Source organism: Takifugu rubripes, chromosome 20 (assembly GCF_901000725.2).
Source record: "Takifugu rubripes chromosome 20, fTakRub1.2, whole genome shotgun sequence".
Classification (NCBI taxonomy): domain Eukaryota; kingdom Metazoa; phylum Chordata; class Actinopteri; order Tetraodontiformes; family Tetraodontidae; genus Takifugu; species Takifugu rubripes.
Window position 1 is genome coordinate 5543179 of NC_042304.1, and position 26311 is coordinate 5569489.

The 26311-nt window shown below is 42.8% G+C and overlaps 1 protein-coding gene across 1 annotated transcript; it reads right to left on the bottom strand.

Annotated features, from left to right (window-relative positions):
* suco (SUN domain containing ossification factor) lies at positions 1-26242 on the bottom strand. The gene is made up of 25 exons (XM_011614578.2): positions 26103-26242; positions 25915-26024; positions 17317-17437; positions 16440-16541; positions 15940-16274; positions 15175-15309; positions 14640-14823; positions 12027-12138; positions 11571-11698; positions 11259-11326; positions 11071-11178; positions 10886-10991; positions 9913-9933; positions 9223-9278; positions 8912-9003; positions 8550-8621; positions 8127-8210; positions 6922-6982; positions 5507-6820; positions 4978-5065; positions 4796-4900; positions 3940-4097; positions 3710-3801; positions 3076-3131; positions 1-2766 (listed from the first exon to the last, which is right to left on the bottom strand). The coding sequence occupies exons 2-25, from the start codon at positions 25965-25967 to the stop codon at positions 2242-2244; spliced, it is 4176 nt and encodes a 1391-aa protein (XP_011612880.2). The 5' UTR covers positions 25968-26024; positions 26103-26242; the 3' UTR covers positions 1-2241.
* Positions 26243-26311: the final 69 nt, after the last annotated feature.

The window sequence follows — 26311 nt, forward strand, 5'->3', positions numbered from 1 at the left end:
TGAAAGACAACAAAAAGGTTTTATTTAGAAATTCACAGTTTCTAATGGCACTACAATTTTGTAGTAGCACGCTCCTGCTCACAAGTACTGTGCAGCTCTTGAGAGCAGAGGGGGGAAAAAAAGGGAGAAAGAAAAGAGCACTTAACAGAAAGAGAACCAAAAAAAGGCTTTGGGAGTTATACAAAGTGCATACTCAGCTAGAATTTCTCATCACCTGTTTGCAGTGTTAGGATATATAGTCAAAGTAATTTTCGTCATAACAAAAACACATACAAGAGATCAAACTGAGAAATTCTCACATGCATACAGGTTTAAAGACTCCCACACAAACAATAAATCACACATTCATAAAGACTTATAAAAATCTCAGCCCACGGAACATAGAGAATCCCATTAATAGTGTTCCAAATCATAACCATCTGTGCTGGGTTCCCTTTTCAATTTATACTCTTCTCACAAGGATCTTCTGAGGTGACGTGAACACATAAGAATCACAGAGCAACGACAGGTGAATAAAAGACTAAGAGTGTAAATGAGTGAGGATCAAGCAGGCCTGACGACTGGTTGAGCATTTTCAACTCCTACTGGGATCATATCAGAGTGGGAATAAAAGCAGGCAACCTAAAACTTTTCTTCACAGTTGTGCAGAAGGGGTGAGGAGGTCACATGACCTCAGTGGATAATATGTAACAGAGAGGAGTGTGAGTTACAAAGACAGACTACTCAAAACGTACAACCAACCAGAGCTACTCAGAAACTTCAATAGAACTCAAAAATAAAAGTGCACATCTGCAATTCAGCGCAGTTGTTTTTTTTTTAGATGTGAGAATAATGTCACTCGCTATGATTTAACAGATGCGGCAACCATGACTTAACTGGCCGGCAGTTCTGAGCACGCACAAGAGCAACAGTGTGATGACCCCCTGGACTTCCTTATCGATACTTGCTTATCTGGTCGGTGCTTGAGAACATGTGACTGCTCAGGCCTAAAGAATATTTAAAAATCAGGCTCAACTAAATGGTATCTATGGAGAAGTGGGATAAATGTATTGCAATGTAATAATTCTATTATTCCATGTAACAGAGGCTGACTACTGTGACACTGCAGGATCTGGACACTCTCAAAGTCAATTGCAAGATTAGAACGTTTGTTATCCTTTACATAAATAAATAAATAAATATATTAATCTGGCTTGAGAGAAACTCTCCTGCAGGGTCCCAGTAGGATGCGTGTGTCTGCGAGAAGCAGGTACAGGCGTTCAACTCGCCCATACTCCTAAAATACACTGTACCCTGGCGAGAGAAAAGATTTACCTCCACAAAAGATGGGAGAATAATTTAAAATAATATTAATAAAGCAGTCCAGCAGTGACGAGAGGTGGCTCAGTTGGGGATGAAGACAAAGGAGAGAAAATGTGAAACAATAATCAAAGTGTGCCTGTTTGAATCCATTTCACCCGACCTCGCAGTCACAACATCTACTTGTGTCATCAAGCTTTTCAGGCCCAGCCCAAAGCCCCTGCGATTATTGACGGAACACTTCACCTTGCACCTCTAAGATCGACACACTGATGCGCTTGGACTTAAAATACCAGGTTAAAAGATGCTGTAGATTTGTGGAAGGCGTTGTTCATCATTCAGCTCTGATTGGTTGTTTGGAAACAGATGAAAGAAGAGAGACAGAGAGACAAGTTCTGGTCCCACACAAAGTAAGAACGACAATGATGGTCACAGTTAACAGAAAGGAAAAGAAAAATAAAGTAGTTTGTCTCGCTCCTCGGTTCTCTTGTAACGGTGCGTTCCATCAGGAAAGAGCCTCCTAATACTATTCCATGAAGGAACGTCCAGTTGGAGCCAGCATATCTTCACTGTGCTCAAACTGGGAATAAACTGCTGCTGTAATGGGGAAATGTGCTTATACAGTAAGGGGGGATTCTGTCAGTGTCTCTCTCCCCATCACAGTGTCTCTCGCGTCACACCATTATCTAAATATCATCTTTTCAGCATTGAACAGGTATAAAGGCACATACTCAGAACTGGGTTTTGGACTGGAGTGGATAAGGACTTGATGGTGTGGAGACACTTCCAACTCCAAAGTGTGCCAGTGTGCCCGTGGGCAATGTGGTTCTTTGGGGTGTCCTAGGACTTTCTCTCCCTACTTTTCAAGTCTGCTACCATAGAGTGCATACAAGTGTGTGTGTGAGTGTGTGTGTTTGTGTCTCTGTGCGTAAAACTATGTATTCAGAAATGTCCGGTGACCGCCGTCATCTCAATGGTCCCAACACTGATCTCCTTGTTTCCCTTGATAAGCTGCTGCAGGCTGGGCACAGCAGAGAACGGCAGCTCTGCCTGTCGGGACTTCTGCCTCTTTAGCAAACGCTTCTCCTGGCGCGACATGGTGGCGAGCTGCTGCGTACCGAGGGTCAGCCCGTGGCCGTTACACAGGCTGGCCGACGTGTACGGGGGAGTTTGTGGGGCGAGGCGGCTCACGTGGGACTCCTCAGAGTTGACGGTTGAGCTGCAGCTGCTGGCCTCTGGGTGGGATTCCATGGAGGGGCAAGTGGAAAGGGAAGAAACCTCTTCTACTGGGGGAGGGAGAGAGGGAAGGGCTGACGGCAGTGGCAGGGGAGGAGGAGGGGGAGAGGGCAGTGAGAGGCAAGGATGGAACCCGTTGCATTTTGGACCCCCATTTGTAAGAGTAGCACAGGAATTGTATTCTTTCAGGAAGTCAACCTTGTCCAAAGACCTCGACTTGCAGCGCTTTTTCTACAGGAGAGAAAAGAGGCAGATTCAAAGAAACCTTTAGAGGAAGAACTGCCACCCGTGAGTAACATATATTATATGTGTTTACAAAAGTGCACCAGTGAAGGCCCGGGGGTATTTCAGCCTGCACTGGAGCAGCAGGCTTTATACTGCATATCTTTACTTAAAGCCAATATCACATTCACAATAAATGTCAGTCACATAAGTGAAAATAAAGGATAAAAGATGAATAAAAAATGGAGAGAATATTGTTCTTGAATAGACACAGTGGATGTCACAGCACAGCAGCAGCAGATGGAACAAACACTATACCTTTTTCTCTGGAGAAAACCTCAGAGGTTCTACAATGTACAAGTCATCTGGACCCACTGGGGAGGGGAGAGAGGGACTGGGTTAATGATGGGTAACAGCAAATGTAAGCATGTAGCGACCTTGCAAGTAGTTTCAGTCAAAGACCTCATCATGACAGGATGTCTCTACTGTAGATAGGAAGCAATTTAATTACGGTTGGCTTTAAATATTGTGCTGAAACACACCTGAAGTGGGTTATTTTAGGAGCAATTCCTACTTGCAAAGATCTGTAATATGCTCAGAAAGCATCCTGTTTTGTTATTATACTCCTTAAGCCTGCATGTGGACATGAGATGGGAGGAGGCCTCCTGCCTCAAGTGAGAACAGGCACACACGAACAGATGAGTGGAAACGGGGGGGGATTATTGGATTGCATGCATCTCGGCCAGCTTATTGCCTTGTGTTTGCACTTCCAGGCATAACAGCCTATAAGCATGTGCAAGGACACAATAAGGGGAACAGGGGGGAAAGCTGGACAGAAATAAATAATGGACATAAACTGGGCAGTGCTAAAAGGTTACATGGTAAGCATTAGCGTGTAAAGCAGCGAGAACAACAAAGAAAAAGAGGAAAGACTTTATGGTGTGTTTTTTACCTTCTGTAGAACACAATGGAAGGGAATTGGAGTGAATAATCGGACATGTCATCCTGCGCTTCAGGTTCATGTCATCATAGGAGGAGAAGCATCTAAAGAGGTCAATTACATTACTAACATCCTTAAAACCTAAGTCATGGCCTTAAACACAAGTTTTAACCCGTGTCGTATAAAGGAATGGAAGATAAAAATACTCCAAAATAATTCTGAATGAAAGCAAAGTGTCAGACCTCTTTGGGCTGGGGTAGTGGTTGCTCCTGGGAATAGGAGCGCTGTTGGTGCTGCTGGTGCTGGGAGAAGATCTGCAGCAGCACTGCAGAAACAGCAGGAGGCCCAGAAACAGACACAGAACCAGAGAGACCACCAGGTAGCTCTGACGGTCGGACACCTGCAGGAACACTCCCAGAGTTAAAAATCTAGAAAAACGCATCCGGCATCACAACTAACAGAAAGGAAACAAAACAATTTCTTCTGGAAATCTGTTTTCCTAAAGTTCACTCGAGGGTTTGAAAGAAAGGGAACATTTAAACGATGTTTTTAATAACTGTAACTAGGGCATGGATGGGAATCTGCAGTGGGCAGCTGTGTCTATTTAATGAGAATTTAGGTTTCATATTCTTATGGGTTTCTCATATAATTAAATTCTCATGGGAAAAAAATGTTCCCATGTGCAACAGCTATGCTGTAGTTTGTGCACCTCCACATCTAAGTGTAGTGTTTAAACAGACAAAATAACGAGTGTTTGGTTTTCGTTTGCTGGGATGGGGGGGGGGGGGGGGGGGGGGGGATTTCAGCTACAACTAGTATAGTTTTTGCAGCCATTACCTCGCTCTGCATTGGTTTCCCCAGTATTTGCATGTTCAAGTACACGGTTGCATGTTTAAATTGAAACAGGCTACACAGCTTCGCTACCCGGCGGCTGTTGGACTACAGAAAAGGTCAAATACTGTTGTGTTGCTAAGATAACATGTTTAGTTTAAGTGCGGTTGAGCAACAGGAAAGGTGTTTTGTTATGCACAGCTTTAAATGTCCGTTAATTTGTGTAAAATCCACCAGCTGAGTATAAATCAATGGCAGCTTGATCACCTCTCTCTGGAGCTGGCCGACTGTGGTGGTGAGGTTGAGCATCAGTCTGGTGATATTTACTAGCTGGCTCTGCAGAACTTGGATGGACTCGGTCTGTTTCTGGTCCTAAAACACACAACAGCTCATCATTCTCTGCTTGTGGCAAACCTCATCTGGCTCTTGGCTCACTCTTTGGAACTCACCTGCTCTTGAGCAATGCGAGAGGTGTTCTGCAGTTTGATGATGGTTTTATTAAATGCTCTCTGCATCTCTTCCATCTGTTTACGATATCTGAATCACAGAAATGTGGAAAATTACAATCATTCATTCTTGCAGTTATAATACAAATATCAGAAGAAAGAAGCTGCTACTTTTATCCACCAAGCCTTAGTAAAACCTTATAAAAGTTATGGAGAAAGTCCTAGGATTTTCCTTAGAAACAGTATGTAATTATTCTTCGAAAACTTCCAAGCACAACAGTTTGAACACTAAAGCAGACGTATGATCGCAGCCTTTGGCAGCATGCTGAGCAGGCTTGGACACAGTATTTCTTCCAATGGAAAAGTTTTAGAATACACAAGAGGACATATTGAATTTGCAAGAGGCTAAGAGCCTGTTGTCTGTCCGCCATCATATTGAGCAACTCGGACTAGTTAGATGCTACTAAACATATTGAGGCTCTGTTTTCCAGAGCTGGGTTCTGTTTGTTGCTGGTTGGGTTCTTTTGCTTACCTCTGGCTGAGCTCTTCCAGGTACCTGCTGGACAGACTCATATTCATCTCCAGTGCTTTGATTCTGTTATTCAGCCTCATGAATACGCTCTCCTTCTGGTTGGAGCCATGCACAGCTCCTCCATTCAATAATATCCCGTTGCCATTTGCTGCTCCTGCATTAGGCTCTCCGCTGCTCTGCAGCTCTGCATAGAAGTCTGTAGCTGTTCGTTGGACATTGCTGTTCCCACTGGAGCTCAATAGGTCCTCGTCCGCCACATCTTCCACCTGCTGAGGTTCTCCGCTCTGCGCCACAGAGTCTGACGGCTTCTTGCTAGGCTGTGAAGCCTGAACATTAAGCCCCTGCGAGTCCCCACTGTCTGCAGCTGACTTATCTACGTGGACGTCAGTCAGAGGGAGAGCTGTGGGCAGGTCACCCAGAGGAGGGATGACGGGTTCGGGCCTTGATGTTTTAGGAACAGGCTTAACAGGCTGTTCAAAGCCAGGAAGAACCACATCACTAGAGGAGGCCACCTCAGAAGACTGCAAGGAAATGCTGGCACTGAGGGTGGGAACAGCAGTGCTGGCCTGTTGTGTCTCAAGGATAGAGGCAGCTTGCAGGGGGGGAGTGGAGCCCGTGGCCTGGGCAACGAGAACCTTCACCTCCTCGGTGGATGTAGGCCACATCTGGGAGCTCTGGGGGTCGGAGAAGCCGTGCGTGGGGATGACAGTTCTACTAGGCTCCAGAAGAATGTTAAGCTCTGGAGTGTGTGTGTCAGGAAAGTTGGGCTCGATGTGAACCTCCACTGTTTTACCATCATTTTGGGGCATGGAAGGCACCTTGGGCTCCGGGGCAATTTCAGTCAGAGGAACATCTTCTTTGACAGGTGTGGCAGCGGGGGCGGGGATCAGTGGAAGCGTGTGCGTGTGGGAAGGTGTGTTTGGGCCAGGGTGTGCGTGTGTTTGAATGCTCAACTGCCTCCGCCTGAGGCTGTGGAGTCTCTCCTTGGCCAAACGTGCAGAGCACCAGCGGTGCAGCAGCTCCGGCAAACTGGCCATGCAGGACAGAGACAGGGAGGAAAACAGAGGGCAGTAGATGCGACTGTCCCGCTGCTTCCTGTCCGCATCCCTCGTCTCCTCCTCTCTCTTTTCCTCCTCCTCCTCCCCCTCTTCTTCCATCAAGGTGACAGTAGATTGTCTGGGCTCTTCCTCCTCCTCCTCTTCTACCAGAGTAACAATTTGTCGGTCGTCATGAGAGTCTTTAAGTGATGAAGGGCCACTGGACTCACTGGAGTTTTCCTGACTTGCAGGATGTTCCAGTTCTGCAGACGCCAGCCTGTGTATGAGAAAAGGTCAGATGTCAGAATATTATTAATCATCAAACTTTAAATAAAATTGAATTGATGGTGATGTGTGTAAATGTTTGATTTGTCTTACAAGGCAAAGTCGGGAGATGCCTCTGTGCCCCCTCTGTCAGCCCCCTCTGCTGTAATATTATCTGTCATTTGGAAAAGCACGAATTAAACTCAGAAGAGAACTTTAATAACAGCTCGGCAAACACTGCACAACATTGGTGGCTTTCTTCAACTTTATGTGGCTGTCCGGAACACACGAGAACAGAGAGACACTTTCTGCTGCACAGCGTGTTTGGCAAGGCCATGTTTGGAAAAGTCAGAAATACTGTGAACCAGTTCAGTCCAGTTTGAACTCATCTGTCTTCTGACTGCCTGCTCACATGGAAGCAGAACTCAGACTTTGTAGCCGTTACAGCAGTGACAGATAATGTAAAACAATAAGGATAGAAATATGCATCTAAAATGAACTGTGCGAAAGAATAAACTATATAAAAATTGAAATCCGAGCATCAGGCACATCTTAATCTTGATTAAAACACAGACTGACAGACACACTGCTCGATCCTGCATTTGCCTAAACCAAATAAGCATCAGTCTCTATGCATTCTGAGTATGTTTGTCTTTTAAAATCTCTCAGGAGGAAGTTTTAGAGCTGGATAATTGAAACAATATGAAGCAAGGCAGCAAGATGGCAGAGAGCAGTAACAGGGAACAGGAAGGCCGGTCCAGCAGGTTGCTTTAAGTTCTGTAGAGGAAAATGTGTGCAACTGTACTCTAGGGAAGATGGAATAACAGTGAACTAAAGGAAACGTGTGTAGAGCCACCCAAACTGTAAAGCAGGCCGATTCACACTAAACTGATTTTACAGGTTTTAGATGATTGATTTATTTGGGTGAAGCTCGTTCTCCCAGCCCCTGCCTACAAGGAGTGGCTGCTCAAGAACAATGCAAGAGTCCCATAAGACTACACCTCAGAACCCTGACATCTCAAATAAAAACAGCACTTCAAGTAAGTTCAGTTGACTTTTCTTACTCTACAGAATAACCATGACGACAGAGTCTCCTGAAACAATGAAACAATCACCTTAAAAGCATCCAAGAGTACAAATGTAAAGTAAACGTGACCAGATCAGTTAGTTTTCTGTCCATTTAAAATGATGCAAGAGAGATTTTAAGATTTATTTCATAGGCATTAGATAAAACCAGACCAAATGAACAAAGATGTGAAAATGCAGAATGACAGGGTGACAGTCAGACCGGAAGGTTAAGCTGGATGACAGATGGGTACCTTCACTTTCTGCTCCACCCTCCAGTTCTGGTGTGGCACCCAGCACGTTAGCAGCAATGTTGTTCACCATGTTCAGAATAGCATCTAAAATGTGAACAATGCACAGAGGTTAACTAGAAACACCAACAACAGTTACAAGGACAGTATGAAAACAATCAGTAACTCGGGGCACAACATTCATTCATTCATATCCACATGAGCTGTGGGTGCAGCACTGACTAAAACTTCATTACACAGAAACACATCGATAACATTTACAAGATGAATGATAAGTAAGCATAGTATGTTCTTTTACATTGTTAATCAAAACAAGATAAATTGAGCCCAAGTTAAATTACCCTCACAAATTGCTCAACAAAATTCATAATTGGTATCTAATCAGATTGATTATGTCACCACAGCGTGTGTTGTTGTCTCACGTACTGGTTGCCGAGCCGAGCAGATTTTTGGAACCGTTTGGATTGTCATCAGCTAGTTGGTAGCCGGGTGGATAGTCTGTCAAAAGTTACAGAAAAAGTCACCACATTCAACACCAAACACATTCTTTAAACAGTTGTCTCAATTCAGGAAATATTAGCCGACATTAACAAGTGACTAGTCTGTTATGTTTAATGGAAGCCCCAAAGTATCACTTGAGCTCATCTTAGGGTATTTTACTCTTAAAATTGCTCTCACGTCAGGTTAATTTCAAAGGAGCCACTGAATGACCTATAATTGTTTCTAAAAGAATACAACAGCAAACCATGTAAGTAACACCAAATAATACAATGCATGTTATATCTCACCATAGTCCTCATCCAAGTACTCCATTCTCTCTGACAGGTATTGGGACTCTGCTATCTCCTCATACTCCTCCACCATGCTGGTTCCAAACACCCTACACATACATACACCGTTACAGAAAAAAGCCTACGCACAGCAGAAGGTCAGAAACTGAAAGGAACTCACAGATGAGTCAGATTAAATGTGCTGTTCAGGTCAGAACGATACCAGTTTTGTTTATTTATTTTAAAGCTCTCGCAGGAATCAACACACTGGAGCCTGTCATGTCCAGGCTTTAGAAAGCTACTGGATTTCACGGTTTTACAGTATTTACCTGATGAGACTCAGAGGACAGAAATGTTCTGATCCAAAGTGAGAAAGAAGCTCAACCTGTCAGAAAAATAGACAAAATGTTAAATACCATTTGAGATGATTTATTACTGTTCCAAAAAACTAAATATCAGAGTGCTAACACTTCTGCTATGGAGTGTGTACATGTTACACTTTAATATTGTTCACATGCATTAAAAATAAAAATCTGTCACATTGCACCCATTGAAATTAGGGCTGCACAATACCGAGAAAATAGAAAATAACTGTCAGGCAAAGCCATGGTGAGATAATTCAGAATAATTGAATTTCCCCAATAGGACATTAAAGAAAGTATATCATCTCTAAATCAAACATAATATACTCACTATATCACCTTTTATAAATATGTTGATTTCCATTTTCAATTCAAAGGAACACATAATTTATGTGCATATTAAGCTGAACTTAAAACGTTGAATTTTACTCCGAGACTGTTCGAATGTTAAATAGATGCAAATCCTGATCTTGATTATTTGTTTATTTATAAACTGCCTACTTTCACAGTCGTGTCTCCATCTAAGGTGGAGACTATCAAGCAGTCTTTGCAGGTTTTACGCTGCAGATGTTGATGCTGCTATAATGGATTCTTCAAATACTGTGCAGCCCTAATCTGAATCATGTCAACCTCTGACAGAGAGAGAAAGTTGCTAACCTTTATGTACTTGATGAACATCTGATTCAAAAGAAGACAGGAGAGAGAAAAGTTTAAAAAAGAGAAAAAGAAATCAGTAAGCACTGATGCAAACAGCAAGCAAGTGTTCTGCTGGGCTAACTTTCTACAACAAGAACAATACTAGCGAAATGAGTCAAAAAGACAGAGGAACAGATGAGACAGTTGACCAGGAAGCAGACAAAGAGACAAGACTGGCAATGCTTAGACAGCAGGTTTAAAAAAAAAAAAAAAAAAAAAGCACATGAATCACAGCCGAAATCCGCATATAACACGTGATGTCATAACACGGCAGAGGATCATCATTCAAGCAGCTTGGTTACATCGAACAGACAAAAGGAAATCTAATGTTCAGGAAGATCCCTGATAAACAGGATGGGAAAACTGGAGAGATGTAGTCAAAGTCTGTGAAAAGGTGATCAGCTTACAGTGAAACCTGAACTGAACTGTCACATTCTCAGCACACCACCCTCCTCCCCTGCTGACAGCTGTTACATAAAAGCTCCTGCATGCAGTGGTGCAAATTAAACATTTGACAGACTAAAACTAAACAGCCTTTGCAGACAGGACAGGAAGAGGTTAGAAAAAGACAAACTATTCTGAATCTTTCATGATACATATTGAAAATCTAACTTCCACTCAGTCAGAAGCTTGAGGGTGTCCGTCTGCCTAAAAAGTACGACACCCAAAACTCAAATGTAGTTAGGCTGATTGTAGCGAATGTGTGTTTTAGTCTTTTACACCTAAACTCTGTCCTTCAAGTCCTCATCCTGTTCATGGGATTTATCTGCAGCTCTGTCGTACAGCTTTACCAGAGGGATGTTAATGTGTGTGCGCATCATTTTTAACGTTTAACTGTAATATAGTGTGTAGAAGGAATAATTAAATGGGGCACAGCTCCTCCTTTCAAATGCATCTGTAATTTCTGTGAGCAGAGAAAGAATAAATGCAGCACCTTTATATATTTTGCAAAAAGCTGCTCATCCAGTGGGAAGCTCTGAACTATACGCTCGTCGCGTGCGTGGAAAGTCCCCAGCTTCACCCACTTGCTAGTAGGATATCTGGAGGTTGAAAAAGGAATGTTACGTAAAATTCTGACTGGTTAACGGAGGAAACAGACAAACATCACAGCGAGTTTACCGGTCACTGATGGACACTAAAAAATCTTTAGGTGTTGATGAAAAGAGCTCAAAATTAGCAATGTCCAGCTGTTTGACTTGAATGGGCTCACAGAGCTCGATGACGAACCTGAGCAGAGAGAAGAATGGAAGAGTTCAAAATAGAAACCAAAACAGCACAAATTGTGAATCATCTGGACGTAAACATACCAAATTTTGTTGCTACAGGGATTTAGCATATAAAGGTCCATATTCTCTTTGAGAATAGCTGAGGTGCTCTGTCAAAGGGGAGCAGTCAAAATCAACATCATCATCAAATTCTCATTTCATCTAAATGATTCAACAGCTACAAATATTGTTTTAATCAAAGTGCTGTGTGTACGCTCTAATGCCTCGTTGAATATAAACTATTCTGTAGTGGTTTTCTGTTGATTTAATACGATGTCTGTACCGAGCGCTCTGTGTGTGTGTGTGTTTGCATGTGCATGTGTGTGTGTGTTGTTTAAAGGGGATATGTCTGACCTTGGCCTCACTGTTGGCAGCCAGAATCTTGGCCCCACACTCAACAGAGGCGTAGTTATTCTTGAAGTTTTTCTGGACCTTCTTTGCTGAATTGGGGCTGCCGGTGGTTGAGGTATAGAGCGACTGACCTGGAAGTGGTGTCTGACATTAGGTCCATTTGCAAATGCAGGGAAAAGGAAAACGTTGCCCGGCAGGCACGAGTAACTGGATTACACAACCTGCATAAACACGCTCTACTGCTCTACTGACCACCACACAGTGTGCACGGGGACGGAGCAGCAAGTAAGACAGATGGTGAGAAAGAGACAGAAATAGAAGGGAGGAAAGGATGCAAATCAAACATGCACGAGAACATGACACGCCGCTCATGCAAGCATCTGGGCCGATATAGATTAAGGGTTCACCGGTTTAGCCGTCACTTTCCATTCATGTCTAATTAATAATGCAAGCACTTACTTTTTTCCATCTCCACCTCCATTACTTGCTTCTTCCACTCATCAAAAGTCGGAATATCCTCTTTGCTGGGCACTGAAGGGTCGGTCTCCCTGGATGTAGGAACATCCCCGGCCTGGACCACACAAACATGAATATCACACACACATATAGCCACAGCTACCTCAACTAATCTCCTAATATCCTTATACCTCAACAAGCAAACTAACAGCATGCTGTGAATTAATCTACTATTGCTAAATAAGGTTCAGTAGAGTGTGGAGCCCTTGCTGTCATCTTCCAGTCGGTGGTTACCTGTTACCTGTGTGTTTCCCCGCCCACAGAGCTCTGACCAATCACAGCGCCACAATCTTCCCAACCCTCTGATTCAGTAGCTCGAGGGCAGGGGTCGGCAGCCTCCTTGTAGAGGCTGCCTCTGGCCTTGACAGAAACCCCCCCACAAAAATAAAGGTTCTTAATTTATATAATCTTTTTGTTTATTTTCTTGCACAGTTATCTTGGAGTTTGAGCTGATCCAATCTAATTTTATCTAGTTTTTTTAATTTAGAATTTGTCAACTTAAATATACATCAAGGTCAATAGCCACCGCCTTTAGCTGCTGGTGGCTATATTAATGTGTGAACCCTGCAATAACCATGAAAGAAATTCCAAAAAGTAAAAGTCTCAGATGAAAAGTTTAATTCAGCGTGAACATCATTTGCCTTCACCTCCAAAGAAGCTGGCGTACCAGTGTGCTTGATATGTGGCGAGAAAATAGCGAACTACAAAAATTGTAACGTTGACAGACATCTTCAAATCAAGCACTTAGCATTTGCTGAAAAATATCAGACCAAAAATAGCAAACGAGGGCAACTTTGGAACTGCGATGAAAAGCTGAAGAGAACAAACTACCTTTCCGGAAGTGGATCAGCTCCCCGTCAACTACAGCTGCTGGTGTTGTGGCAGCTCAGGAGATTGTAAAGAGGGGGAAGATGTTCACAGATGGAGACTATATATAAAAGAACTGTTCCTAAAAATATCAGAGCATCAATTCTCTGACTTTAAAAACAAATGAGAAATTGATCAGAAAATTTCCCAATTTTATATTTCTTTTTAAACCTGCAGCTAATTGTTTTATTTCTATTAAAAAGGGACTAGTTTTTATTTTACTTTTTACAAATACATATAAAGGACTCAAATAGTTCACAGCTCAATTTATTTCAAATTAGGCCTACAAATGCACACTGCACTTCTGTTTGTTGTACTCAATGGTTGTAACAGGTTAAAATAAATTATAAAAGATTATTTTTTGCGGCTCCAAACTATTCTTTGGGTGGAAGAGGGGGCGAAATGGCTCTTTTGATAATGAAGGTTGTAGACCCCTGCTCTAGGGTGAAACGGCCTCCAGCCGTCGACTTCCATGCTGCTCCGCTGCGCCGCCCTCAGCGATAACCAATCAAATCGCAAGCTGCAGCCCCACCAATGGTTCAAAATATGAGTCTGCTAATTTAGCTAAAGAGCGACGATTGTTGCCATATTGTGAATATTTCAGCTATTTGATTACATCAAACTAAAGCAAAGAAGATTTTGAAAATGAAAATATATACAGAATATCAAATCAGCGTTATCTTTCTGACCATAGTGCAAGGCACTAGTGTCTATGATCAGCTTTGAATGCTTTTGCTTTTAGTTGTGCTGTGGCACACAATTTGATCTTTGTTGCCGAGGGTGATGGATGGGAAGTTTCACCCTGGAGCGACCCAGTCGTGCTGTCAAACTCACACCTCCCCTGTAGTTTTAGTACAGTATTTACACAGCAACACGGGGCCTATGTGAAACAGCTACCAAGCTAATTTGGTATATCTGAAAGCCATCTGAAAGACGAAGCTCTCATATAAAAAGTCTTAAATGCCATGACCTGGCATTCAGAACTCCGTGCACTGACTAGCCACCTAACAGGCATGCATCAGCTAGCTTCCAGCCACTGAAGCATGGAGATGCACTGAGCTGTGAATAATAATTTGATGGATTATGTAAGCGCCCATTTGGACTGTGCGATACAGCCGCTCTGAGAACTCAGGCCGTAAACACTCCAACACGAGCGACACTTTTATCACCACACTTAATCAGCAGCTTATTGCTTCAAGATAGCAGAACATACAAAAATGTGAGGCAAATAACTCCGCACATGTTTCTTAGCAACCCTAACCCCAACACTAACCCCACCCAACCTCAATCCTAACCCAAAGCAGACTGATGCTAATTGGAGTTTGCAACATAATAGATTGAAGGGTGTCCTGTACAAATAAATGTCTTCATTCCACATCGATACATTTCGGCATAATCTCCAAGGACGTGCGCTATAGGCCTTGGCTAAACCTGTATAACTGGAGTAACCACAGAGCTGGTAGTTAAGATAACGTTCTTTTGTTGACTAATCTTGATTATTTTATCAGACATTGATTAGCTAGGAAAATAAGCCTTAAATAGAAATTGAATGGCCTCTAACTACACAGCAGGGCTCTTTGCTTCCATAATCTATTACACTAACGTGATGTCAACCAAGAAAAAGGCAGCAATTTTAATAATGTATTTAGACAAAAAATCTTGTGTTCTGAAGCATAAGTTGCAACTCACCTTCTGTATATGTTGGTGTGAAGGTTTGTCCTCCAGATCCAAATCAGGCAGCTCCTCTTCCAGCTCTGGTCCATCCTGCTGCTGCTCCTGGTCCAAATGATCTGGGCCAGACTGGAACTCGGCTCCAGGACCAGAGCTGTGGTTCTGGTCCAACTGTGATTCTTCTACAACAGCCTCATCCATACTACAGGACATAAAAAGAAGTTGGGGGAGGGGAGGTAATGAGACAAATGTACACAAATAATTGAGGAAATCAAATCAAATATCAAACACAACACACAAAATAATGCCAGTACAACAATGTTCCATATATTCCAAAGCTTTGACAGTCCTTGTGTACAGCCAAAATGTCCAAAAGATTAAAAAAAATAAAAATAAAAATAAAAAAAGTTCAAATAAAATCCAATCAAATTCAAAAGCAAGTGGAGAGCAAGGTCAGCAGGTCGGCGCGTTTTCACAGCAGAGAGGTTAGCTGGCGACTTGATTACCTGCCGCCGCGCTTTGACTGGCATCTTGAGGGCGATTACGAACTCACCTGACGAGAGGGCTGCCAAAAGGGGCGTTTTCACAGGTTGCCAGTTCGGGGGGAAAGACCCAACACTGTGACTGTTCAGCAAACACAAAGGTGTCTAATGGGAGTTCACCTCCTTCACTGGCAACCCACACTGCACTGAGGGAAAGAAAATACACGGCTTTTACCAGACCACCACTCACTGGGTAAGGTACAGAGAGCGGAATGAAGTGGTGGAGAAAGGTAGCGCTATGAGGAGGAGAGGAGCCGTGTGTGTGTGTGTGTGTGTGTGTGTGTGAGTGAGTGGGATAAGAGTGAGAGAGGGGAGGGTGAATGAACGGTCAAAAGGAATGGAGAGTTTTCTCGTGCTCCTATTAAATTTCCGCTTTTAGGAACAGGTTTTGTGCGCAGAATGTCACACTCGTCTGGTCAAAATTCCCCCGGGGAAAATCTTCCACAGCTGAGTGAACTTTTCTTGCAAAGCCCATAAAAAGTATCAGTATAATGTAGCCATCCGACACAGTGACGGGATCTTGCCTAGTGTTTTTCCCTTTTACCTCTCAGGTATTATCCAGGATTAAAAAAAAAAAAAAAAAACAGAAAATCAATGAATGAGTCGCCTAGAACATCAAAGGAAACGTGCTAGTTGGCATGGCGATGGCAGCAGCATAAACCATTTTATGTGTACCTATAAGGATCCACTTGCTGATTGCTTGTAATTTTACTTTCCTGCCAAGTTTCAGTGCCAGAGAGAAGCTGTCAGGAATGCAGAAGTAAAAGTGAGCTAACCTCGGCTGTGGTGGCTCAGCACTCTGGGAGGTAGGTGTGTCCTCAGCATCATTTGGGGGTGTTGTTGACTGTGACTCAAAGCCTGGGTGCAAATCAGGGCTATTAATAAAAAGTTCTCCTGGAGCTAGTTTGTCTGCAGACAGATGTTCCTGAGCTGGAACCGATTCGGGAGCAGAGGACGTGGGGACTTCCTGGATGTGGTCCTGGGGGAAGGCCTGCACATTTATTTCATTGGCGGGGTCTGGATAGAGTTCCGGCTCAGGAGCAATAGGGTCAGTATCAGAAACTTGGTCGGGCTTGGTCTCCTTAACCTCATCTTCATGAAGATTCACAGTCTGGAGGGGTCAAGCAGACGAGTTTATTCATCGACAGCTAAACATCAGCGCCATGATTAATGTTTGTTATTTCCACCTCATTCATTTATTGCAGGTGTTGTACAACGAATCAGAAATGCCCGCCCCCCCCCAAAAAAAAAAAACTCAATGAAAGATAAAAGTTACCTGTTCCTGCTGTACGAGCTGGGTTTCCAGCCTCTCTAGGGCAGCTCTCTCTGTCTCTAGTCCCAAATCGTACGACGCGGGCATTGCCCAATCTTCCAACACCTTCATACAGAATATACACGTTAGCACTTTATTGAAAACTGCAATCTTATGAACCCTCTCAGAGCAAACTCGAGCACAATCAGGTGATGAGTGTGGCCTCCCAGCAAATTACACAGCCGTTACCTCTCAGGCCTGTGAGAAAGACTTTCTGTTGACACATTAAGACGCTGTGATAAGAGCTGATGACTGAGGCCTGCTAAACTGCCCTGACATGCCCTAGGAGTTGCTGGAATGCAAAACTATTTGCCGATATTCTCAGAAAAGCACATTCATTTGTTACGTATTCAGTCCGTGGCAGCATCGGGTCAGATCGGTCTCCCTGATTCAACCTGCCTGGTTGGTAAAGACTCCCAGGCTGAAGCACATCCAGATCTATGGGGTACTGAGGCAAACCTACAGTGTGCTCATTGTGCCGTGCAACAGGGTTTCTTTTATGTCATGTTTGACCTAATCACATGACCTGAAGAGAATACAAGTACAGTGATATACATAAGCTGGAAAAATGAGTAAGAGCAGCTGTTACGTATATTTTGACCTGCAGCTGAATATAATATTGCACACTAATCCAAAGTGAGCCAGCAAGACAAACTGGTAATATTGATCCTTCTGTATCAGCATTGTTCACTTCCTGTCCTGTGCTTTGATAACCACAAAAGCCACAGCCCATCCTGATTAGTGATCCAGTGAGAATACAGCACCTCACATACAGTGAAGGGTGATACCAACGCTAGATGCAAATGATCAATTCTAAAAAGATGCGGAAGTTTAAAGGCACCTGGTCTTGCTCGGACTCAGGCTCCGGCTCCGGCTCCTGCCTGCTGGGGTGTTGGTCCCCAGCAGCATGATCTGGGTTTGAAAAGCTCTGCTCTGAACAATCCGCATGTTTGCTGGGGTACCTGAAACAAAACAAAAGATATTTCATACAAGAGGGAACGATTGAAGGAGTTTTTACACAATAACAGCTACAGCGTTCAATTATGCTCAACAACAGTACAAATTACTGTAGTGGAGTCGGTATATTTCCAATGAGTTCTTTCACAGCGCATGCAAATCTACACCAGGTTTCTGTTAGATAATGAGGGTGACCATAAAAAACAAAACTGTCTCCAATGACCATAAATAAAAGAGCTGGTTATGCATTTTATTCCCTCATTGAAGGAGTTAAATATACAGTAGAGAAGAGAGCAAGGGCAGTGTCTTTGAATGGGATGATGGGAATGTCCTCAAACTATGATAAGCAATGATGAGAGTGAGTCAGAAGACCGAACGCAAGAGGCGGAACAACACCGTGTCAAGAGGACCCGGTCTGTATGATGCAAGTTTCTATACATTATAGAAACACGGGCCCCTTTTGACAGTGACATGAAGCACACAGCCCTATTCCCGACCACGATGAAACCAGAGCGGCTTGGTTTCGGTGACATGAGAGCACATGGACAGTCATGTTAGCGCCCTGTCAGCCTGACTACAAATACTTTGCACACATCAGTGTCCCGTCAATCACACAGCTTCTCCATATTAAATTATGACATTAACATTGGAGTTTGTCGCTCATTCAGCTGAGACTTCAAAGACAATCTAATTAACAGGCAATAATTATATAACAATAATAAAAACAATATATTAGTCATCATAATGAGATCATAAATAGCCCTAACCAAACCATAACCAAAATAAACGGCATGCGGTTTTTACTCGGTTTGGAGAGTGTGTGTGAAAGTAGAAGTGCTCAGGAGCGAAATGTCACAAGGACGACGTTGGTAGAAGCACCTGCTCGCAACAGCTGACTCTGAAAACCCGCCCTGCCTTTTAGTTATTTTGGATCCCTGCAGATGATAAAGTGTCTGTATTCCAACACCTACAAAGCTTCAGGTCAACTCGTCCCTGTGTTGTCTCCCACTCAGACATAAGAAGACAAGGCCAGCTTAACATTTTAAAAAGACAAAATGTAAAGCACATAAACCAGAAATCCCAGCAGCTGTTTATGCTGAAAATAAATAAGACTCTCTGTCGTTATGAGTTCAAATCTGTGCACTTGTTAACCAAAACAAGCTAAAGGGAAGCTAAGCAGATTGCCAAACATGGGCAGAAAAATCTATCAGTCCTGACAAAAGAAAGCTATAAAATATCATATGTGCAGATTTTATGTATTCATTTGATGTATAATGCACAAATATATAAATCCACTTCCATTTAAAGGATTTTTATGCCTTTACATATGCAAAAAATACACTAATTGCGTATCTTTGTGTTGAACTGCATATAATATATGAGATAAGCCTAGTATTCACCCTTCTTTAGCTATACATTAGTGATGCTCTATATAAAAAGGAGCGAAATAGAGAAGCTAAGTGATCACATTTAAACGCTCTTTGATTCACCAATTAGTTTGCTGTCTGCATATGCTCCAATTCTCCGGCATTTGCCTCCCTAGATGAGAAACCACCTGTACACACAGGATTAGAAGCAGGTGATACACCACAGAGTGAGTTTAGATGAACACGTCATAAAGTAAATCGCCCAGAACAAACTTCCTTGATGCAAACCTGAAGGACTTCCGCAACGTGTCCCAGTGAATAAATGTTGACTTAGCCAGCAAACAGTGCACACAATTAACCCAGGAACTAATGGAATATACAGGAGGAAGAACAGACTGGGAGGAACAGGCAAAAATGGCAAGTTACCTAAGAGCCACAAGCAAAAAGGAGTTTCGTTTCATCATTCATTTCTTGGAGGTTTTATATTTTTTCAAAAGTCTAACAGGAAAAAATGAAAACTCCTTTAATAACATTCAAATGTCTTTAAGTGAATTTGTTTGCCACATATTTGTTTGCCACATATTAAAGAAAAGGGATGATCTGAGAAGGCTATTGTGTCTACGGCTTTAAATAACAATTCCAAGGAAAAGCCAATAAATTTCGGAACATTTTCTAGTTTTGCAGGCGCACACAACCACTGGTTAGAGCACACATCCCGGAGCACTGCCTCTGTTGTGTTCCAAGCAGCAAGGTCATGCGATATTTCCAGTTGGCTTTAGGACTTTTCAAAAGCAAGAGATGTGGAATAAATCAACTGTAACGTTCCGTGCCAGCTTACTGGGCTGGACAAAGAGATGATGAATTTGCAGAGGCAACTCTCAGAATAGACTCGGCCGCGAGAAGGAAGTCGAACACACGCTCCAGCTGCGTGCAAACCAAGTTCTCTGCTCTTCTCCAAAGCATCTAACAGGATGAGGTGTAAACCTGTGTCCAATGGCACGACCCTGCAACACACCTCATTATCTGAACCAGGACAGATTAGCTGGAGCTTCTCTCGCTCAGCCTAAATCTCAGCTCAGTCTGTTGCTGCTTATCATCTCCTTACAAACAGCCTTTAACTAATAGCATGTGCAGTACTAAAGCATTTTACCGTTTTATTTTTGCTAAATCAGCCACACCACACGTCCCCATCTCAACTATGGCAACATAATGTAGCTTTAGCATCTTTGATATTACACTATATTTAGGGGGGGGGTTTTTCAGCTTGATTATGTAGCCCTAAACAAAAGTAAGCTAAATCGTGTCTGACATGAGAATCCTTGAAATGAGTTCACGTTAAAACAGATGAATCAGCACATTAGCTTCCTTTAACTGGCCCCATTTGCAAGTTTCAACACTCGCTAACAAAGAAGGTCCAATAACTCTCACAGAGAGACCTAAATAATTCAGCAAGACCGAAACCACTTTTAACTTCATGTAGCAGGCAAAGGGGATGGGGGCAGGGAGAAAGCAGCCAGGAGAGACAATCCCTCCACGTGGGCATGGATTGTGGGGCAGGAAGATGTGCCAGAGCTCACCACTGAAAGTAGGCCAGTACATCTGCCAGCCAGACAAAAACCTGCTGTCACAGTTCACAGGGAAGAGAGGGAAAAGCCCAAAATCTGACCCCGAGGGGAGCGACATGTTTGTGCGCGCTGCTTTTATGTTCCTTTTTCCTCCCATATCGGAGCATGAAATCACCTAAACGTCCTCTAATCCTCCGTGCTGGTGTAGCTGAGAGCGAGCAGTTTAACACTGGGGAACAGGCCAACGGTTCTCAGTCTCAGCAGTAGATTTAACCAGGCAAAGCCACATGCCTGGAGCAGGCGTCAGAAACATCCCATCATATTTGAAATGAATCCTTTTCTGAATCTACAGGCTGCAGAGTTCTCCTTTATGTACATGCATATCACTACGTCAAACACACTGAAAGGAAGCAATGCTACATTTATTTATAGGCAATGTTGGATTCTGCTGCTGAGCCGTCCCCTTTTTTAGCTCCATTATTAAAACCATTTGATCCAGAGTGGGGATAAATGATTTAATCTAACAATTTCATTTCTTCTGGATTCTAAAGATTATGAAAATAATATAAGCCAGATAAAAAAAAGTTAATATTTTCCCTTCTTCCACTTCAGCAGCATAAAAAAAAACAGTGATTAGAATTGTGTTGTGTTCAATAAACCTCAGTAGGTCCGTGACAATGATGCAAACTAGGGGATTTAATGGTCGATATTTACCAAATAAACAGCGAGAAATACCTCAGAGGGATGCAGGAGAGAATTCCAGTTATGAAAAATAAAAGGATGTTCACGGTTGTCTCGTTCATCAAAGAGTTGTAGGTGTGAATCCTGTTTTTTTTACAGTCAAAGTAACCCCACATACATATTTAAAATCCATCAATAAAAGTGCACATTAGGAATAAAAAGTAGTACGACTGTAAATAAAGTCTTCATATGAGCTAAAATTGTTTTTATTTTTTAACGTTTCCTTATATAAGTTTGGAATTAGTTATAGAAGATATTTTATTTGTTTATGAAAACCGGATTTTTTCCCCAGACCTTTTGGTAAAGATCCTGTACTTCTGTGAGATGACATCAGATAATAGCAATCAATAAAGCACAAATGTTGCACAGGCCTTCGGGCCGTTTCTAAAGCTTGTTTGTTTTCCCAAATCTAAAAAGGATCTGCCTTTGACTACGCCAACACGGTGACGTGAAATAATCCTTGAAAAATTTACACATGGCTTTTTTTCCCGGGTGAAATGAACAGACACACCTCTGTTTGGAAGGTGGCCTGTGGCACCAGGTTACAGAACGGCCCGGAAAAATAACTTTTACAAGCCTTCAGCCAACAGATAATGAGACATTTTCTTCCCGACGTTGAGTTAAAAATAAATAACACCAAATCTAAAACAATTTATATAAAATTATGGCAAGTAAAGACGGTTCCTCACACTCCTGGAAGTATTAAAAAAAACAACCATACTTACAATACTTATATGAATATAAACAAACATATTATAAATAATGTAGTTGTAAAACCAGAACATTTTAATATAACAAAAAAACATCATTTACTAATTACACAGTTCTTTCTACTTGACTTAGGCAATTTTCTTTTTTAATCTTTTAAACAAAGAAAACAGTAATATCACCACTTAAATGTTCCCTCTAAACTTAATCAATCCCCCCCCCCTCCGCATAACTCCAAATGTTCATAATATTAGTAATAATTTCAGTTCTTTCTCTAGAAAACGCCGTGAGCACTGAGAGAAACATCAGCGCCCTCTGATTACTCCGACAACACTAATATGATGTGATATGTAAAGGTGTGGATCGTCCACAGACTGGGATTATAGAGCACTGGGAACGTGACGTCGGGACCGTCAGACCGGGACAATGGGTCTGAGGGACGCAGTCATGTGATGTAATGAAATTCGATAGGAAAAGCCACTTGGCAGCGCAGGGTTAGTGAGGATGGGCGCGGATCCCACAATGTGCTTTGTTCCAGAGTATGTGTGCATCAGCAAGGATGGCAACCAAATACCAACCAATATTTTATTACAGGGATGAAAGAGCAGGATGATAACGTGGCATCAAACATCCCTCCACCTACTCATTTCTATATGGGAAACACTGGGCGCCATACTAAAGCTCTATCTATCCATCTCTCCATGCATCCATCCATCCATCTGAGAGGATATGAGCTTTAGTACACAGTGTTCTTCAGTGGCTGAGCCAGTTACCCTCCCCCAAGAGAAGTTTAACAGCACGCGGGCACGCTGACGCACAACATGCTTCCTACACACTCCTACAAAAAATGCTGAAAGAAGATTGAACAGGCGTATGCAAGCAATGCAAGGACAACAAGATAGTCGTTGTTGGAGGTGAAGGAGTCGAGTGTCCAAAGTGGAGGAAGGGCAGGTAAAAAGCCACAGTTCTAAAAGGGGGGAAAAACCTGCTAGAAATTCAAAACTACCATGTAAAAAAACCCAAAAACCTCAAAATATTTTTTTTTATTTAAAAGAAAAGAAGAGCATGTTTGGTTTTCAATTTAGAGTTAAAACATGTGGACATGTGCACAAAAGGAAACCCGTGAGTTTTGTCGACTTTATCCGAGCTCAGCCCTTTTAAAAGTCCTGTTTTTCTGGAGTCTTTATGCAACTTTTTCCCTTTAAAACTCCCCCTTCATGCTACTCTTCAGGAGCAGAGTAAACAGTGGCATTTTTACCCTGATGGAGCCTCGGGCTACTGGCCGCTCAGCTTTCTCTGCACAACTGTTCCAAGAAAATGATCACGCAAGCAAAAGCGTGATACGCTGAGCTCCCTGCCGCCAGTAAATAAATCCCATGATATGATAAGTGACTCCTATGGTAAAACTGATGCTAGTTTGTGAACCTAACCCATCAAGCTATGCTCATCAAAAGAAGATATTAGCTATTATGTAACATTTCCCTGTTTGTTTGTGCCACCACAGGTGATGCCGAGTGTCTACAGCAGGAAATACGAGCGTAACCATTGGTGACGTCAGGCTCTCTGCCGCTGATGCACACGGGCCACGCGAGGGGGATAGTTATGCAACAACTGCCTCATGGCAACTTTTACGATGTGGGGAGAACATACAGTTCTTTCACGGGGGAGCCTGCAGCTATGCGCACAATACCTTTAGAGGCCGTTGTTCTGACGGAGGACCACAGCAGAAAAATCATTTTAATCCTTTGCTGGGTAATCACTTCAGCGTCTGAGCAGACGTCCTCTGCACGTGCAGGACAAACCACAACACCGACGCCGCTGAACGCAAACACTGCATTCTAAACAAGCGGTACACACAGATAACTGATGCCTTTGGTAAAGCAGCACAAGAAAAGACACACGTTAGGACCCTAAAGGAGGTTTAACTGCTTAAATATCACCATCATGGTGCAACTAGTCAAATTCAAGTAGCACTATTTTCCTGCCGATCCTCAGGATCAATACTCTAATTCTGTGGTTGATTAGAGCCTGGCCACACTGGAATGTAATTTAAAATCCCCAGCTGGTCAATTGGCTGCAGAATTATCTCAAGTGGCGAGAATGATGTGGCATCATAATAATCTTCCAAATGCCTGTGCACATAATAATCCTACAACACTGGGAAAGAACGAGCTGATGTCATGTTGCCACGGCTCTTGAACGTTTGTACAAACGCTATAATCTTGCCTGAACTGTTCACATTGACTTACAGATCATCTTAGGGAACCCAGTTGATCATTTCCCGGCTTTTATGCAAACAATCACAAACCATTCAAGGTTAAATTAAAGATGAGGTTGAACTGCGCACACCTGAAACTAAAATGAGATTTCACCTGATGCAGAAGGCGCATCCTCACATAAATGCCCTCAAATAGTCACACAACTGTTCCTGCTGCTGTTGTCAACAGGCTAAACTAGCACACCGTACACACAGTTAGCTCTGTGTGGCCGACTGTGCGAGCAGTGTGACGCACCGAGTACAACGAACAGTACACTTCAACACAGGCACAACAGCCAGTCAAGAAACATACCACTGAACTGGAAATCCAAGCAGTCCTGGCCATTTGAAGAAATTCAAGGTTAAAATAAATGCTCCATATCCACGTGAACCATGAAAACAAAATGCCTCCCCCCCTCCTTAAGCCTAACACAGAGCCTTGACACAGAGCTCTTTTTCTACATCAAATTTCTGTTGCTTTAAAAACCTTGGGACCACTCAAACTTTGCTGTGTATTTTTTATTTATTTTTTTGCATTCCTCTGGGGATGTGTGAGAGTTGGCAGGGAGGAGTGAGAAACTGGCAGTAGAACACCAGAAAGGCTTCGCGTTAAAATGACAACTATGCCTGCACATCAATTAACAGGTCCCTGTTAATTGATGGTATTAGTGGGGAAAACAAATGCAAAGTGGTTTAATGGGAGCAAAAACATGGCTTGACATGGGGGGGCGACGTCATGGCCTGCTCTTAAAAGGAGAGGTTTTATTCATTTAAAAACTAATTACGTTTATGAAATGAACTCACGAGCACTACCCCAACCTTTTTGCCCTAATTCTAAATGGAACGTAGATGAAAGCAAAGATACACAGACTGCAAATGGGGGCCAAGAAGTGGGTTTAGCTGGGATTTCTTTCTTTGGTCCGACCAAAGTCTGACCAAGTTTATTCCAGCCTGTATCTCTTCTGCACCACAACAATTTCTCTTCACAAGATCTTGGAGTATTCCTTATTAAAAAAGGAGATGGCATGTGGCTTATGCTCAGAGAAAAAGGGGCAAGAGGGGCTAATCTTACACCGCAAAATCTTCTGTTTCCAGTCTGGATAAAAGTGGCATGTTTGCTGCACTGCTAATCCAGTTTCACATATTATTGCACCTGGGCAGCGACTCTGAGATTAAGCAAATTCCAAATGTCACCATTTGCGTATTTATCCATAATACTAATTGAGACCAATTTTCCATAAAAGCCATTTGAATCACAAACAATAAATGGTTTTTTTTCCCCAATGAGGGTAGCCTGTATCAACTCAGGGAAACCATCAAGCTAATTTCACCAAAACATAATCAACAATGAGACATCGATTGGTTAAAGTTCTGCGGGGGGGATATATACATATATATAAGCGTGACACAGTAATTATAAAGACACAGAGGTTGTCAGCGTGACTTATTTAAGAATCAGTCGATGTTATCTGAAGGTTGCTGGCGGTATTTGTTATTTAGCTGCACTGCTATTCAACAGCTGGCTAGCTAACCTACTGACCCACTAAAATCCCCCGAACGCCAAACCTCACCGGTTCCCTTCCGAACTATGTGAGAAATTGACATGGCTGTTCATAAAAAAAAAAGCAACTAACAGTAAATGTGAGGTTGACAACTGGCCACAGTTGAGAATACATGTCAATGAACGATGGGGAGCAGGCGAGGGGGAGAACGCGGCGGCAGACATCAAGGAACACAGATGGGATGGCCGGCACAATTCTGACGAAACATTGTAGAATCGCAGTTGTGTGACGCGCCTTTAATGTTGAATGAATAGTAAAGTGAAGGTGTCGGGCCAGGCTTACCAGCACAGGAGAGCTACAATCAGGCACGGCAACAAAACACGCAGCCTCTTCATTATCTTCCCGCGGGGACCAACATCCTCGCTCTTTGGGCTATGGTTGATATTTCGAGGCTACAACAAAACAACAAATTACTTCACTTTCTGCGACGCCCACAAATAAACGACTGTCCCGCTCCTACTGAACTACACCTTAGGTGGACTAATTCTCAATTGGGATGAGAGCTTCTTTTTAGCCTCGGTAGCAACTGCTGTTGACGGGTGGCTGACTCCTGGTAAATTCAACGCCTCCTCCCAGCTCAGCCAATGATATTCGAGTTTGAGGTGTGGTAACCAATCAGAAGCGATATGACGTCAAGTTACATCACAAAGCCCCGCCCTCGGGATGAAGGGGGGTGATT